Source organism: Ochotona curzoniae, unplaced genomic scaffold (assembly GCF_017591425.1).
Source record: "Ochotona curzoniae isolate NIBS_2020 unplaced genomic scaffold, NIBS_Ocur_1.0 contig_2210, whole genome shotgun sequence".
NCBI lineage: Eukaryota > Metazoa > Chordata > Mammalia > Lagomorpha > Ochotonidae > Ochotona > Ochotona curzoniae.
Genome location: NW_024465369.1, coordinates 44,830,936 through 44,850,047, shown reverse-complemented (window position 1 = coordinate 44,850,047; position 19,112 = coordinate 44,830,936). Strand labels below are relative to the sequence as shown.

Genomic DNA, 19,112 nt, shown 5'->3' with positions numbered 1-19,112 from the left:
TACACCTCATAACCTTGGCTTGTATGTAGCCTTAATACTTCAAAGGTTAAACTGAAAGCAGACAGACAGGTTCTGTGATGCAGTAGGTAAAGCTGCTGTTGGGATGCCCACATCATACACTGTCGTGCTGGTTTAAGTTTTGGGTACTCTGCTACTGATCTAGCCTTTTGCGAATATGCCTGGGAAGCAGCAAATGATGGCTCAAGCACTTAAGTTTCTGCCACCCATGTGGGAGACCAAGACGAAACACTGGGCTCTTAGCTTCAGCTTGACCCAGCCCTGGGCTGTTGCAACCACTGAGTGAGTAAAACAGAGGATAAAAGAGGTCCCTCTCTCTCTTTCACTATGTATGGCTGGGATGGGGATAGATCATCCTATTATTCAAACACATCTTTTAAAAAAAAATGTCATGTATAAGAGCCGGCGCTATGGTGTAGTGAGTAAAGGCACCACCTGTGGCTTTCATGTCCCACAAGAACACCAGAGTGTTCAACACGCAGTGGCTCTGCTCGGAACTCCCTGATGATGGCCTGTGAAAGCAATGAAGGATGGTTGAAGTTCAGGCTCTTGCATACATATGGCAGATCTGACTTGGCTTCAGACTGACCCAGCTTCCGTCACTGCAGCCATTTGGGAGGAGAACTGATGGATGAAAAAACCTCTCAATTTATAAATCTACCTTTCAAGTAAATAAATAAATCTTTAAAAAGTAATTAAAAGGTATATACAATAACCAGGGATACTGAAAGCAACACTTATTAGGAAGAAAGACATTGACTTTGCTTTTTTGTCTCAGTTTTTACGAAAGTTTGAGGTTTTATAATTTATGTAAGGTCTCAGTAAACTTTTTCTGTAAATATTTTACAGCATGACCATATGGTGATGGCAACTGCTCAACTCTCACTCTTTAATTCTCCCAGATAACATGTAAACAATGAAGGCTGCGGGGTTCCAAGATAATTTTATTTACAAAAACAGGTCCACAAGCCATAGTCTGCTCACCAGATTTGGATGTTTAATAATCTTGCGAAGTACACTGAAAAAGGACCTTATAATTTCCTTGCTAAGTCAAATAAGAGATAGCATTTTGCAGAAGACACACAAGGGCATAACATTAAAATATGGGTAGCTAGTCTCAATCCTAACATCAGGGACAGTTATCCTTGGTGGACAAAGAAGCATGTGTTGGTGTGAAATGGGGGTTCAGCTGCTTGTGTATCTGTTACTGCAAACAATTAAGCATGTGTTTTCAGTAGGTTTCTACATACTTTCACATAACAGGAATTGCTAAAACTTGCATTTGTGAAAGAAGCAGAATATAGTCTTTACAGAAAAGCTGCTTAATATAGAAACCACTGAAATAAAAGGCAGTTTCTTAAAAAAAAAAAATTCTCTGTCAGAAAGGCAGATTTACAGAGAGAAAGAGAAAGAGAGAAAGATCTTACATCCACTAGTTCACTCTCCAAGTGGCCACAACAGCCAGAGATGAGCTAATTCAAAGCCAGAAGTTTCTTTGGGGTCTCGCTTGTGGGTACAGGGTCCCAGCATTTGGGACATCCTCCACCACTTTCCCACAAGCTACAGCAGGGAACTGGATGGGAAGTAGAGCAGTCGGAACACAAAGCAGCACCATATGGGATGTTAGTACTTAGAAACAGAGAGTTAGCCAGAGACCTCACGCCAGCACCAAAAAGATGTTTCTGTTGTTAGTAAAGCAGGGAAGAGTTCTTGTGCAGTAAGACAGACCTGGGTTCAAGTCCACTTCTGATCACTCAAAGACATAAGATATAGGAAGAAACTGGCTCAACTCTCTGAATCTTCACTACTACATCTGTCCAAGTAGGCAAGATTTTTTGTGTGCACACATCACACAAATGTTAAGATGTAAACCTGGAACACCAGAGTTGGCTTGCTTTTAACAGCTATGAAATTATATTCTCATTGTAGGAATATTTTACAACACAGTCTACACACCATCAGAAATGATGGTTCAAAATACTAACATAAAGGTAGCAATGCAGATGGCATCAAGCAGTGAGGATAAAGCTCCTGCTTGCTCCATCGTGTGTAGACAAGGCTTTCTCACCAACAGTATGGATCTGAGTAAACAGGAGGAATTCTTGTGAGTTTTATTTGCCATTTAACACTAGGTTTCATCAAATAACTTTCAGTTTCCTAGAGGCTCAAGTACCTAGAATTCTGAACACAGAATATTTCCTTTAATGGCATGAATACTCACATAAGGTCATACCAATTGATAAAGAAAAAAATCCTAGAATAAAGAACCTTACATGTGGTGCTTCTGTTACTAATAATCTATTTGGTGGCCAAAGTAATATAAAACATAATTCCTAAAAAGTACTCCAGGCACACACACTTTATTTTCCCCTTTATCCACTGTTTTGCTGCTCACAGTTTCAGATACCTGCAGTCAATACAGTCTGAAAGATGAATGGAAAATTCTAGAAAAACATATTTCAAAAGTTTTAATAACTTATTTCAGTATTTTGCTCTTTATCCTGTTTTATTAGTGTTGCTGTTAATTTTCTGGTGTGCCTAACTTTTGGATTAAACCTTAGCATGCAAATTAAATTCAAAAAATTCATTAAAAATACAATTAAAATTTGAGTTTATTTTGGTATAAGTGTTCACAAACATGCAGTTTTTCTTAATATGCACTTAACTTTCTGCAGACCTGTTATTTACTTGAGTTTCAAAAACTTGTCACACTGAAATAAACTATTTTATTGACACTTCTTTATGATCTGACGAATGTCTTGGAAAATATACCCCCTAAATAAAGGGAGACTATAGTGCTGAATTTCAGTAGCCTATTATTATGGTTTGGGCATTCAGAGAATCTGCAACAGTGGCCAATTCAACAAAAGATAGGGAGCAAAACGATCAGAATTTAAAAGGAGAGAGAATTACAAAGTACAGAAAAGCAAAATCAAAACCATAGGTGTTTAAAAATCATCTTTCCTCACAGTGTTAATTTCACCATAAATGCCAAATAACATTAGAGAAGAATATTGAAACTTTCTGGACAACCAGAAGAGAGGTCTTGGAAGTTTAAAAAAAAAAAAAGCTCAGATTAAAAGCAGGAAAATTCAGAATCAAGGCTCCCAGCACCAGGTTCATTTTCTTATTCAAACTCTGGCTCTTTAAGACACTCTTTTTTCTTTTTAATTTTCAACATTATTCCTATAAAGTAGTAATTTTCAGACTTCTCAGAACCATCTTGTAGAGCTTGGTAATACAGATATCCAGGCCTAAACCAGACCTTGTAAATCAGAAGCTTGGCCTGTGGGAAACCACTTCTCTGTTAAACTCACCAGACACTTTCCTTAATCACGTATCAATCACCACTAACCTGGAAAAAGAACCTGAGTTCTTTGGTAGGAAAGACAAGACTGCTTACACTGGCATTTTCTTTATAAAACTTTCCTTTTTGGTCTTTTCAACATTACAACATGTCTACCTATTTTATCTCTCTCTCTCTCTCTCTCTCTCTCTCACACACACACACACACACACACAGTTTTAGCAAACCAGACTTTGCACCCTTCTTACTCAATGGTACAATTTCCTGCACATACTTGATCTGCATGGCGCATACTCAACAGTCTTTGCTCCATCTTGAAGAAAGCACGTCCCCACAGGCTCTCTCTCCTGCTTCAGCTCGGTCCTCCAGTGGTACAAGGGAGCACAGGCCTACAATCAAAGGTATAGTTCATGACACAAACACTCTCTGTAAAATCAGTAGTTCAAACCATCTACAGTGCCTAAGAGCACAGCATCACTTTAATAAAAATCAACTCCATCCTATACTTTAAATTCCTCATCACAGTGGCAGGTAAAGATTTTTCAAGAGACCCGATGTCCATCAACAGATGACTGAATAAAGAAAATCTGAGATCTACCGTATGGCATACTACTCACCTATAAAAAAGAATGAAATGAAATCCTGTCTTTTTTTTTCCTAACAAAATGAATACAACTGGAACCATTGTGCTTAGTGAAATAAGCCAGTCCCAAAAAGATATATATCTCGCATGTTTTCCCTAATCTGTGTTAACTAATACAGAGTACTAAAAATGTAATATATATGAGCAAAATTAACATTTGGAATTAGATTATTACTTACTGTCTTTGCATTCTTGAGGAACTGGTTTTTTATTGTCTATTATTTTCTACTCTGCTATGTGTTTTATCACTATGTAGTGAATTGTATTTAGCTAGTGTTAATCCTGGGTTTGTGAAGTATGCCAATGCAAACAATTAAATAAATAAACATAAATAAGGAAGTAGGAGGCTGGCTGTGGAATGTGGACATGGGAAGAGTAGGGTGGGAAATACTGCTATGCTTCTGATTATGTACTGTGAAATACAGGAAATTTATTCACTTTATATAAACAAGTTTTTAAAAATACATTGTCTTTTGCAACAAAATATTTGTGACTGGAAACCATTACAATTTATAAAATACGCCAGTCTGAAAAAGACAAATATCTTTTCTCTGGTATGTGTAAGTTAATATAGAATACTAAAAAAAAAATGTATAGAAACGCAATGCACATCTTGTGACATAGCTGTTGTTTTTAGTTCTTATTTATACTCCCATAAAACTGTAGTCTTCTTACATCTTCTCAAATATTGTGATTATTGTTGAATTAAGCCTATGACAATACAATGGATCAAAAACAGTCTTGATAAAACTTAATGGAAAAAAATGAAAGGAAGACAAGAGGATGATTAGAAGAGGAAAGAAATACAGCGATCTTAAGAACAGTATCGATGGGGCCTGGCGGCATGGCCTAGCGGCTGAAGTCCTCGCCTTGAACCCACCAGGATCTCATATGGGCTCCGGTTCTAATCCTGGCAGCTCCACTTCTCATTCAGCTCCCTGCCTGTGGCCTGGGAAAGCAGTTGAGGACGGCCCAAAGCTTTGGGACCCTGCACCCGCATGGGATACCCGGAAGAAGTTCCTGGATCCTGGCTTCGGATCGGCATAGCATCTGCTGTTGTGCTCACTTGGTGAGTGAAACATTGGACGGAAGATCTTCCTCTCTGTCTCTCCTCCTCTCTGTATATCTGACTTTCCAATAAATAAATATTTAAAATAAACAGTATCGATGAAATACTTACATTAATAAGTTCTTATAATTAATAAGAGTTCTTATATTAATAAGATGTAAAAATTTTTTAGTCCTTTTAAAAGAAGCCAGCACGTACGGCACAGCAGGAGAGGCTGCCACTTGCAATGCCAGCTTCCTATGTAGGGCTCTGATTTGAGCTACACTTCCAATCTAACTGACTACTACTGTACCTGGGAAAACAGCTAGAAATAGTGTAAGCTTGCAAGTCCCTGCTACACACTGGCGACCCTGGTATAGCTCTGGGCTCCTGGCTTCAGCCTGCAAAGGCCAGTCACTGCAGTCGTTTCAGGAGCAAACCAGGTGCTGACTGTACTCTCTCACGCACACTCTCGCCAGTCATCCTGTCATTCAAAAATCTTTTTTTCTCTATAAAGGCCATAGCTATAATCTATGTATTTTCTTCAAAATAACAAAACTATTTCAAGGATACTTCTCTGAAGATCACAGATTGAACCAATCTGTTTAAAATTTCATTTTATTCCTAACAGATACAAAAAGTTATACATCTCTATGAGGTTCCATGTGACGTTTCCTTACATATTCATATGTCATAATGTTCAAGGTAAACATATCTATCTCCTTACATGTTTATCATTTATTTTATTGGGAAAACACTCAAAATTCTCCCAGCTAAAAATATAAATACAGCACAATATCATTACCCACAGTCACTATACTGAGCTACAGAATAACAAAACATCTTGCTGCTATCTAGCTATAACTCAGCAGCAGTTGAATAACTTTTCCATATCTCATCACCCCACTACAATCCCTAGTCTCTGGCAACCACCATTATATACTCAACTCATGTGAAATTGACTTAGCATTCTGCACAATTTCATTACAAGTAATTGGTACTTACCTTTCTGCACCTGGCATACCTCACTTAGCATAATGACTGCTAGCTCCAGCCCTATTTTCACAAATAACAAAATTACATATTTTGATAGCTGAATAGTATTCCTTCAAAAAGAAAGATCTTCATTTTGCTGGTTCACTCCCTAAATAGTCACCATGACTGACGCTGAGCCAATCCAAAGCCAGAAGCTAGGAGTCTCTTCTGGGCCTCCAAATAAGTGCAGGGATACAAGGATTTGGGCCATCTTCCACTGTTTTCCCAGGCCATACACAGGGAGCTGCACTGGAAGTGGAACAGCTGGGACTCAAACCAGTGCCCCAACGGGATGCTGCTCCTGTGGCATAAAGTAGCAGATTACAGATCAGATTCATGTGAGATCCAGACTGAATTCCTGGCTCCTGGAACACACCAAGCTGGCCCAATTTCAGACTTTTATGGAATAAAGCAGTGCATGAAATATCACTCTGTTTTTTCAAATAATAGGAGAGATAGGGAAATAAACTTTTTAAAAAGAATTTGCAGCGCTTCTTTCATTTACTTTCCAAATAAACTGATTTTTTTTTCAAGTTTCTAGATTTCAATAGCATGCAGAAGCAACAGAATAAAGTATGTCACAAGGAATAATACTCTAACCAAAATGGAACAGTTTCTTTCACTAGAAACAATTAGATGGATCTTCTGTGATACTTTTTGAGGTAAAACATTCACATTAATAATGTAAAATGGACAGTGAGATATTTTACATTTGCCCAGAAAAAAACAAAAACAAAACCAAAAACCATAGGCCACTATTGTGATCCTCTTGCTTACCTCTGACTCTGTGCAAGTTCCAACCTAGAATGCCCCACTCTGAACCCATCCTTGAGCTAACTGCTAAAATTAAATGCAACCTGTAAGTCCCTGCTGAAACTTGCTAAACAAAGCTTCTCACGCCCCATAATCAGAGGAAAGGGTGATGCTATGCAAGTAATTAGAATCCAAAAGGGCTCTCTGAGCAAAAGAAAGTAAAGCTGCAATCCAAACAGTAGGAGGCAGCCAAGTGAAAGTGGGTAAGACAATGAATGCAAGCAGGGGGAGCACGGGCACTAAGGTACAGACTGAAAGAAGAGACTGGCATGGGCTGGAACGGGTAAGATGGAGTGAGAAAGATTTCTATAGCAACAGTTACTTGGGGGGTTTTGCTGCTTGTTAGAGGGTAAAAAAAAACTCCTGTCTAGATCGTGTTCATTTCAAGTAATTTGTTCAGTCAATATCCAAATGGAAATGCTAAATGTGAGGACCAAGAGCCACAGAGACATGGAACTAATATCCTACACTGCATTTACCATCATGACTGATAGAAGTGTTCAGGTAAAATGTAAGTTAGAGAAAAAATGGTGACCAGAAGGAAGCTTAAAGACACCTCAATACTTAAGACACTGAGCCGAAGAGCCACTAAAGGACGTCAAAACTGGAATAAACCGAGGAAACTACTGTACCACAGAAACCAAGAAAAGCATCTGTGTTTCTTCGGAGGTTTTTTGGTTAGTTTTTTTTAACATTTTATTATTATCATTTAATGATACAGTTCCATAGGCTCCTGGCATTTCCCTTATCCCCTCCCCAACTCCTAGCCCCCCACCTAGTTCCTCTATATCATTACTAAAATACAGTTCTTCATACACAGTCATATGTCCATCACATCCAGCATCCTATTGTCAAGATACAGCATACAGTTTTATTGCAAGTCCATCTTTGTCTGGAAGTAGAAATGCATACTACATTGTATCCTCACATCTGGATGTTAGTCTCCATTTCACAGCTACTGCACATTCCCTTAAATGAAAAGTCATAATACAAAATCAACAATTTCACCAACAAAAATCAGCAGAAACTATATCGCATGGGTTTTGTTGTTTTCTGTTGGTTTCATCGCTTCAAAACACTTTCTTCTAATTTAATCATTCAATGACTCACTCGCAGATCATACAGCAGCATCATTTTCTTAGAGAAGGTTCATGATTTTCATCTCTTCAGCTACACGTTAGGCATGGTATAGCATGCTATTTAACTTCATGGTGTTGTTAATTTCTTTTTTCTTCCTGATGTTGATTTTGTTTTGTGGCTTTTCATTGAAGGGGATGTATAGTAGCTGTGTAATGGAGGCTGTCATATCTAGTAACATGTCATTTAACTTCATGGCATTGTAAAGTTCTATTTTTCTTTTTATTGTTGATTTTGCATTATGACTTTTCATTTAAGTGGAAAAGCAGTGGTTAAAAGCGGGAGGACTGACTGATCTTGTTTAATGATACTAAGAGGGCAAGCAAGAGAATATGCAAAAACATCAGATACATATGCACAGATGTCTTCAAAAAGCTCTTGGAAATGTGTATTACTAACATATATCCTATTATTACCATACATTTTATTCTTTTTATTTTTATTGTATATTATTTTTATATTACATTATTTTACATTACATATTATTATGTAACAATATATAACCTATTATATATAATCTATATAATTATCTACATTATTTTATTATTATGGTTATGTGATTATATGTGTTATAATATAATATATATTATAACATAAATGTGCTTTCATATATAATTATATGTGAATCTATATATTTTGTGATTTATATATACATTTATACATTTGTATAAAGTCACATGTGTACAGTAATATAATAAATGCAATATAAGTTATTAGATAGTAATATAAATAATCTACTATATATAATACAATCTATATATTATATAATCTCTTATTAATACATAAATAATCTATTATTATATAGATTGCTATTTTACATACTATGTGTTACTATATATATCCTAGACAGAAACTGATAGGAACCAACAAGTGGGTAAGAGGGACAAGAGCAGTTCGGGTCACGGCACAGCAAGTTAATTTGGACCTGAAGATATCCGCATCCCATAGCAGTAGCAGTCAAGACCCAGCAGCTCCACTTCCTATTCAACTCCCAGTTCCTCGCCTGGAAATACAGAGCGGGCTGGTCCAAATCCAAGGGACCCTGCACCCACATGAGAGACCCGGGAGAAGCTCTTTGGTTCGTGCCTTTAGCCTGGCACAGCTCTGGTGGTGGCAGCCACCTGAGGAATGAACCAGCAGATGGAAGATCGCTCTCCCACTCTTCTTACTCTGCCATTCAAATAAATTAAAAATACACCTTTTTTAAAAAGGTGGGATAGGAAAAAACATGATATGGGAATGAAGGTAGAAAAAGAAGGACAAGAAATTTAGTATTCTTAGATGAGATGGCCTGTAATCAGAGCTATCTCATGTCACTACCCTCTGCTCCCTTAAGTATACTGCATTTTACTTCCAGCTTGAAATCATAGCACTCTCTAGGTAAATAGAGTAACTCACCTGTGAGAAATAGCCAAAAGACTTACCAAAATTTTATCCTGTTTTGACCTCACAGATGCTCCAAACCACTGATGTGACTTAAATTCCAACGGGTCATCCTTGTCATAATCTCTATTGCCTAAAAAGAACATTATTATGGATAAGAAACAAAATGCAAGCCTCTTAGTATTACAAGAGATTATTCCTATCCAACCAAGTTTAGAAACAGCATAACTTTGACTAATCAACTACTGCAGTGCTTATTTATCTCATGTATTCTAGATACATCAGGAGCTGTTAACTGAGCAGAAAAATACAACACATAATAGCTTAGATGTCTCAGGGTTTGTTCATCCATCAATTGTCACAATGCAGATATGAAAAAATAATTGCAAAGCAAGTTTTCCGACTGCTAAGTTATTAGCTATTCAACTAAAACCACCTTTCACACGCCCAGAAGTTCCTTCTGTGACATAAGCAAATTCATGAAAGGGCAATGAAACATTCTTGTACATAACACAGTCAATGAAGATAATGCTAAGACATGTGCTAATGACCTAATAATTCAAGAGTCAAACTCCAAGAGATCTGGGTCAGCCAGTAGGACAAAATGACTTGGTATACTCAGTCAAACACGTATTTTTCAGTTCCAGCTTGAGAAAAATGATTCCAAACTGCTAGGCACACATTGTAAAGTTCTGCAGATTTTTAGAAAATGGTTAAAATCCTTTCAAGTATATGATCCAAAAAAAAAAATTGAATAGATGTACAAAGTATTCTGGAAAAGATATTCTATTTTTTAAAGCCTAGTTATTGCTTTGTAAACCTGTTTAAAATAATCATTTTTATATACACATTTTTTAATAACTATGTTGAACAATACAGCAAACAAATATCAACTTTACAAATTACAGAAAACATGTAAATGTCATTAAAAGTTCAGTTCAGTCATGTCCCTAAGGGAGAGTATGTAGCACAGTATGTAACATGGCGTTGGAGATGCCCACCTCCTATGTTTGAGGCTTCGGTACAAATTCTGGCTCTATTTCTGCCTCAAGCTCCTTGTTACACACACACTCTTAGAGGCAGCAGAAAACTGCTCAAACCCGGGGTCTCTGTCATCCCCACAGGACTCTAAACCTCCCAGCTCCAGCCTTGAGACGGGCCTAGTCCTGGCCATTGCCAGCAACTGGGGAATGAACCACCAACTGAAAAATCTTTCATTTTCTCTCACTCATGCTCACTGTATCTTTTCCTTTCAAATAAAAACAAAAACATAAAATGTTCAAGTCATTTAAAAAAATTATTTCCCTAACTCCTCACAGATAGATGAGACGATAGTCCTAATGATTATTCAATGCTGTTCAACAGAATTTTCAACCTGGATATCCCACAGGTAAACTGAAGTGTGAAATGTTATTCACTGTTTTATTCATTCAGTTGAAAATATAAAATTTTTTATGTATCAATCTCCAAAGATTCTAACAAGAGTTTAAAAGTTTCTATTCTTATCTGTTCAATTTTGTTATTTATTTATTTGTTATCTGAAAGAGATAGTGAGAGACAGAGACAATGAGAGACAGAGACACCTGTCATCTGCCAGCTCACCCCAAAATGCCTGAAACAGCCACCAATGAACAAAGCTGAAGCCAGCAGCCTGAAATTCCATCCAGGTCTCCCTTGCGCCGGAGCCAGCACATGCTATCGCCCAGGTCACGCCTTAAGAGAAGGCTGCCATCAGAGGCAGATGCAGGATTAAAACCCAGGGACTCTGTGATGCAAGTGTCCCAAGGGGCACTAAATATGTACCTTATGTTTGGCTTATAGATTTAACTAGTCTTTGGGGCTGATGCAGTGGCCTAGTGGCTAAAGTCCTCGCTTTGAACATGCCAAGATCCCATATGGGTGCCGGTTCTAATGTTGGCTGACCTGCTTCCCATCCAGCTCCCTGCTTGTAGCCTGGCAAAGCAGTCGAGGATGGCCCAAAGCCTTGGGACCCTGCACCTGTGAGAGAGACCTGGAGGAGGCTCCTGGCTCCTGGTTTCAGAACGGCTCAGCTTTGGCTGTTTTGGTCATTTGGGGACACAAGATCTTCCTCTCTGTATATCTGACTAGCAATAAAAATAAATAAATCTTTAAAAATGTTTACTTAGTTTTTAAGTGATACATAAAAACTGTACATGTTTATGTTCTATATGTGATGTCTCGATACACGTATCCACTGTGTATTGTACACCTCTCTTGCTGGCAGTGATGACAAAGGTACAATCTTACAGAGGAAAGAAAGCAAGAAAAATGAAACTAGACTCTGCAGAACACGTCTTTTACAAGTAAAACAAGGCCAGCTGGCTGCTTAAGCCAACATTATCATGCTGTCCCACTGGAAACAACACACACGATGACCTATTGGTCACCACAGAGTCCCTGTCTTAGATTTCCCATCCTCCCACAATTCCATTAAAGGAATGCAACTAATGCCTGCTCATAAGGAAAGAACAGAGAAGGCATGTGTCACTTCCAGTTGAAATGCAGCTAAGAGTAGCCTTTAGGGGTCTTTAGCAAAGCAGCCTCAACTGTTGCTTGGGATTCCCACAGGCCATAACCGAGTGTGTGGTCTGAAGGCCCCAGTACTCTGCTTCTGACTCAGCTTCCTGTTTAGTGCATGCTGGGAGGCAGCAGATCATGCCTTGAGCGCTTCGGTCCTTGCTACCTATGCAGGAGACCAGATGCAGCTCTGGGGTCCTGCTTTACAGAACCAATTCCCTTTAGCTTCAAACTCAAGAAAAATTTTATTTTGATTTAAGAGATTCCTCAAAGTTTTATCTACTTTTTTCAACATACACAAGAACCTCAGCATGCCACTTCGTTGGAGTCTGAAACATAGCTCGTTACTAAACTAAGGTAATAAATTCTCTAGAATATGAGGTATAAAACAGAATTTTATTATGAAGGTGTTTTTTTTAGACAAAAAGAAAGTTTTGTATTTCAACTGAGAAGAGACAAACACAAGGGAAGACCTGTGACTCTGGGACATGACAACTTAATACACATTCTTATCTTGCAAACTTAGTGTAACTTCAATAAAAACCTTAATGTCTTTTTAAAAAAAACTTAGTCAACTCTAAAATTTTTACATAAAAGAAGCAAGATGACCCATGAAAACTCTGAAAAAGCAGTGAGGGCAGAGAGGCCTTGTGAAACATTTAAGTAGATTGTTCCGATACTTAACAAGTTTGACATTGGCAATGACTTAAGAAATTATTTTAAACATACACAAAAGAGGTTTAAAATAGATGCAGAGAAGGTAACTTCATACAAGATAATGATGACATTTGAGGCTGACATTGTGGCATAGCAAGTTAAGCCACAAACTGCAACTCAGGCAATCCATATCAAAGTGGCAATTTCCATGCGAGGTGTTCTGCTTCTAACCAACCTTCTCACTAATACATCTGGGAAGGCAGAAGATGACCCAAGTACTTGGGCTCCTGTGTTGCTGAGAAACCAGATGGAGTTCTTGGCTCCTGATGACATTTTAACTCAGATGGTTAAAAACAGATTATTCACCGAAAAGTGGCAAGGCACATGGGTAGCTATAAAAGATAAAGTTGTACTCATTCCCCATGTTATATGAAAATCCAGTTTTAACTGTGACATCTGAAAGTGTTGAGTGCCTTCAAAAGTTCATGGAATATTTTTAAAAGGTACTCAGAGTGGAAAAAGGCTTCTGCAAATTTAAGATAAAATCCACAATAAAAAAGAAATCCTAGGGCTGGTTATAATGGATAAAATTACATAGAGGCACCACAATGTGCTTCTTGTTCTACGTAAAAGTTCCACATTCTCAATCTCCAGTCTTCGAAACAAGTCCTGCTCACGCCCACTGGCAGACCTTTATAGCCAAGGCCCTCTTGGATAGAAACTTTTACTCCTCTCATTCTGGACTGAATCCTTCCTAGGAATTCAGCTGTAGGCATCCATTCACAGTCCTAATGCATGCTGAAGGGCCTCTTAAGGAAATGCTTGCCTAACACAAGAGACGAATATGAAAACAAGCAAATATAGTGGAGGAATGGCAGGGGAATGTGTCAAGAGTTACAGGAAAAGGATGACACGAAACAAGCAGCAAAATACCTTCTGGACCAAAGAAACACAGAAGAATGAAAGCAGATAAGCCAGGATTCCTTAGGAAACTCCGAGTTGTTCATGGACCAGAGGGAAAGGTCTGCAGAGTACTAACCAAGGGCCTTTACGGCATGCTAAGAATATGCATCATGAATTTCTGAGTTGCCTGCTATGCTAAGTTGATTTTTCTACAGATATTATATGCCTAAAATGTAAAGAGAAGGTTCTTTTCATAAAATGCTGTTCAACTTGCCTCCTGTCACTTTGAAAAATTGTTTCCATAAATAGTTTTCCTCATGCACTTTTCTCTACATTAGAATGGCACAAGATGCTGCCATGCAGTGGCATGTACCATGTGCCTCACAAGGTAAACATGTTCTGTTTCTCATTTTTCAGAAGAACTAAAATGAAAGCTTGCCACAATAATGATGGATGCCTATCTTTGTGGAGATTATGCTTAGCTTAAGCTAAAAACTGTCCTGGAAAATAAGTGCAAACATTACACAGCATGTCTTTATATTCATCCCTAACCTCTGTGGGGCACAGCAACTCATAGTGCCCTCCGTATGTAAGGCCATTATCAATGGTATTTAATGAGAATGGCAAGTACCACCAAAAGGTAAAAAAAGCATCAGACACTGTAGCTACAATGGACAAAAGGGTAAAACTGAAAAATTAATCTGAAAAGGATGCTAACAAGAATGTGCAGTAGAAAAACAAGGACGGGGCCTGTATGGTGGGTCAGCAAGCTAACCCCATGGCTGCTAGCACTGGTTTTCCAAACAAGCGCCAGTTCATGTCTCAGCCGCTCCACTTCTGCTCTAGCTCTCAGCCTGTGCTTTGGTAAGATGATAAAAGAATGGCCAGAGCCATTCCCTGTGCTCGTGTGGGAGACCTGGAAGAAGCTCCTTATTTCCCAGCTCTGGACTTTGTGGCCATTTATGAAGTGAACCAGCAAATGGAAGAACTCTCTGCCTCTCCTCTCTGCATAAAATCTGCCTTTCAAATAAAAATAAGCACAATTTTTTTAAAGTGATAGTCTTTTTCAATAAACAGGCTCAAAATACTGGATACCCATAAGATAAATAAAATTAGAACCTCTATTCCTCATCATGTAAAAACGCAACTCAAACTGGATCAAAAACCTAAATTTTTAAAAAATGTTTATTTTTATATGAAAGAGAGAGAGAGAGAGAAAGAGAAAATTTTGCCCACTAATTCACTCCACAAATGGCCCAAACAGCCAAAGCAGAGATAATCAAAAACCAGTTTCTTCCAGGTCTCCCATCTATGTGTAAGGTCCATTCTTCATTACTTTCCCAGGCCACTAGCAGGGAGCTAGATCAGAAGTAGAGCAGCCAAGACTAGAAACACCACCCATAGAGGATGCTAGCTCTATAGATGGAGGATTAGCCCAAAACACCACCCTGCCAGCCCCAGACTAAATGCTAAAGTGTGAAAGTGGGAAATTGTTGAGGGAGGGGAGTTTCAGGAAATAGGGGACATGTTTTAGAACATTGGAATGGACAAGGATTATACTCACAAGAACAGCAAAAAAATGTATAAACAAACAAAAGAAATGGTGTCAAATAAAGAGCTTCTTCATGGAAAGGAAACAATCAACAGAGGGAAAAAAACACCCAATGGTATGGCAGAAAAAATTTGCAAGTTATACAACTGATACAGGGTTAATAAACGCAATATTTATAAAAAAAAAAAAAACAAACAAACTCAGTGTCAAAACCCAAATAATCAAAGGCAGTATTGTGGCTAAAGCCATGCATACAAAAACCAACATTCCATATGAGAACCTGGTCATGTCCCAGCTGCTCCACTTCCAATCTAGGTACCAGCTAACAGCATGGGAAAAGCAGCAGAAAGAAACCAAAGTGTCTTAGTCCAGGATACCCTCACATGGCAGGCCCAAAAGAAGCCCCAGGCTCCCGCCTTGCTCCAGCCTGGCCATTACAGCCACTTGGGGAGTGTCCACAAGAACACACGGAGAAATAAATGCTCAAATCATCAGGAAAGTACAAATTAAAACTAAAATGTTATCACCTCATTTCAGCTACATCAGCTTTTGTTAAAAAAGACAGAAGATAACAAGTGGTGGCAAGAATGTAGAGAAAAGAGAACCTTTGCATGCTGTTGGTAGGAATGTAAGTTATTTGCAGTTATTTGCAAAAAACAGGAGAGAAATGCCTCAAAAACTGAACAAGAAAGCAATCATATGATTCAATAATTGCACTACTGGAAATACACCCAAGTGAAATAGGATCTGCAATCCTGTGTTTACTGAAGCAAGTTTGCAATGGTCAAGAAATGGAACAGCCCACCCACTGAAGAATGAAGAAAATAGGGCTCACAAAAAGAATGGAATACTACTCCTCTAGAATAATGGAAGAAACCTTGCCATCTGTAACAACACAGCAGCAGCTGGAGGTCGTGATGTTAAGCAAAATAAGGCATACACAGAAAGTCCCAAAGTACTACATGTTCTCACTCATATACGGAATCGTTGATGCCATGGACATTATAAACACTACAGTGGTGGCTGGAGTCTATGGGGAGCAGAATGGAAAGCAAAACAGAAAAGGTTAATTGATGGGTGTTAAAGTACAAGTTTATGTGACAAGGTCTAATGCTTTAATGCAGTGGGATACATGCAGCAAATGATAATACACTATTTCTGTAAAAATAAGAACTAGAAAAAATTGTTTTGAATGTGTTCACTGTTCAAAAAAAAATTTAATGCTTGAGAAGTTAGGCATAATGACCCAGACTTGACATTATATAGCATACATACCTATCAAAATGACATAGTATCGGGGGCGGGGGGGGGGTTGTTTGGGGAGGAATCCTAGCCTATACAAAATTTTACCACATAATTCAAAGTAAAAATATATTTTAAAAAATTGACATGGTATCACATAATGTAGTTTTTATGTGTCCATTAAAACTGTTTTAAACAGAATGGCCTTCACAATACAACAGCAGGCTAATCCTCTGTCTTTAGGTACCAGCATCCCACATGGGCACCGGTTCATGTCCCAGCTGTTCCACTTCTGATCCAGCTATCTGTTTATGCCCTGGAAAAGCAACAGAGAATGGTCCAAGTCCTTGGGCCCCTGTACCCAAAAGGGAGACCTGGGAAAAGATCCTGGCTCCTGGCTTCAGACAGTCTACCAATTGCAACCATTTAGTGGATAAACCAGTGGCTCGAGACATTTTCTTTCTTTCTTTCTCTCTCTCTCTCTCTCTCTCTCGTGTGTATGTGCATGTGTGTGTGTGAAGCTCCTGGCTCCTGGCTTTGGATCGGATAGGCTCCAGCCATTGCAGCAACTTGGGGGATAAACCAACAGATGGAAGATCCTTCTCTCCTTCTCTTTGTAGATCTGACTTCCCAATAAAAATGAATAAACCTTTTTAAAAAAAAATCTATCATCCACTGTTCCTAATGCTTCTAGTATCACCACAGTCACAGTCTTGAATTGCAATTTGTAAACAGTTTGTTCAAAAGAAAGTTTTCCTTAACATACTCAATTCTGAACAATACAGAGGATTCCATACTTAGAGGAAGTTCGATAGGATGGGTGAGGAGACAGAAAAGGAAGATCTGCTCTCCAAACAAACTGACCAGAAATTCATTCATGACTGGATGAAACTGGCAACTATTGGGGGGCACAGGAATGAAGTTAACATTTTGAGTTACCACCATGAAGTCACCATTTTGGGGGATGTTGCAATTCCTCCAACAAAAGAACTGTGTGGTCACCCATGTAAAGTAAATAGGACACAAGAAACTGGAAACACTCCAGTACTGAAAGACACATTTCTCCAGGTAACGATCACAGATAAACATTTCTGTCTATCATCATAACACACATGGGAAAAGTAGCTCACCTCATCCAAACAGAGATAGGGGCAAAAAGGAATATCTCATGCAACCATACAAATGAGAAGACATTGTCCTACACTGTGTATACTATAATAACCCTGTAAACTACCACTTTCAAAAATACGGAGAAAAATACTGCTGAAAACTTGAAATTAGTAAGAAAATCATGTTGAACTTGAACATTTAATATTTTAATGTCTATTTGCCATCTTTTGAAATCTGTCATTTGCACTTTTATTAGGTTCTCCTAATGAAATCCTTAAGGACGGAAGCAAATGAATGGCAAGAATGGACTGCTATAACCTGAGAGTCTGTCCTCTTGTTTGGGAGTCACTTATCCTCATTTCCTCAGTATTTCAAAAGAAACAATCAAGCTTGCAGCATTCGACACACTGGAAAACTATAGTGATTGCTTATTTTTAATACACAGTTACTTTATCATTATAAAGCTAATATTTCTTCATTTCATACAAAATATTATATTTTGGAACAAGCTTATCTTGCCTTTAAAAAAAAGATTTATTTGCTTATCTGAAAGGTAGAGAGTGAGTGAGAGAATTATTTACTGGTTCTCTCCCCAAATAGCTGAAACCTCCACAACTGTGCAAAGCTAAAACCATCAGCCAGGAATTCCACCCTACATGGGTGGTAGGGACTCAAAATCCTGAGCCTTCTTCTACTCTTGGCACGTTAGCAGGAAGCTGGATCAGAAGTGGAGCAGGTGGGACTTGAACCAGTGCTCTGATAGAGAATACTGGCATGGCAACTGGAAGCTTAACCTACTACACCATAACTCCAATCCCTATGTATTGGCTTTGAAAAACTCAAAGTGAAAAAGAATGCAAAGACATTTCAATGAACTTCCACTGAGAAATTAAATACAGTTTTAAATGTGGTTTTTTTCACCCTTTCATAAAATTTACAAATTGCAGACTTCCTTAAGCCGTATTTTAACCTCAAGCTTAGGTTCACTTCCCTAACAATTTGCTTAAAAGAACAATTTCCCAAGAGAGCTTACTCATTTATGTGCAACATGAACAAGTCAAAGGAAACTCTGTTTATCACTCATTAATAAAATTATGGAAACCTTCTAGCCATAATTTATCCTAAATCAAGGAAGACAGCTCTAAATAAGAGAGAAAAATTTGGTTTTGCTGCCTTATCCATAAAATCATTGCTGTACCAGGGTCTTTCACATTTGGACACTCTACTTTTCCAGCACTATTTATCAAAGATTATCCTTTGTCGGTGAATTTTTTGGCACCTCCTTCCAATATCAGTTATAGATGCCTGGATTCACTGCTGAGATTTTTATTGGTTACAATAGCTCTGTGACATATCTTTAAATCAGATATTATGATGGCTTCAACTTTGTTCTTTTTCTCAAGACTGTTTCAGCTGTTCAGGGGTTGTTATAAATTAATAAAAGACAAATAGTTGTATCAGTAGAATAATAGATCAAGAATAATAACAGATAATTATAAAATACAGAAAGTGCTAATAAGCACATTACTGGAAATGAGAGAAACCTAAGCAACAATCAAGAGGCATGTTTCACCTGTCAGACTAGGAAAGAAAGCCTCCAATTTGGTTCAAAGATAGGCTGTACCAAAATTTTAATATATTAATTTTGCTTATAAATTTAATTTTACATCAATTCAAAAAGCAATTAAAATATGGCAAGCATACTCAAAGTTTGCTATGCAGTTAA

The 19,112-nt window shown here is 38.0% G+C and overlaps 1 protein-coding gene across 4 annotated transcripts in view; it reads right to left on the bottom strand.

Moving 5' to 3' along the window:
• The window catches only part of ITGAV (integrin subunit alpha V), a 96,550-nt gene that overhangs the window by 44,839 nt on the left and 32,599 nt on the right, over nt 1-19,112 (bottom strand). For 3 of the 4 annotated variants that reach the window (XM_040971829.1, XM_040971832.1, XM_040971831.1), the window contains exons 3-4: nt 9,426-9,517; nt 3,600-3,714 (exon numbers count right to left, since the gene is read on the bottom strand). In XM_040971829.1, coding sequence (XP_040827763.1) covers nt 3,600-3,714; nt 9,426-9,517 — 207 coding nt within the window. Of the gene's footprint in view, nt 1-3,599; nt 3,715-9,425; nt 9,518-19,112 lie in introns of those variants that run through there. The other variant, XM_040971833.1, reaches the window with a different exon arrangement.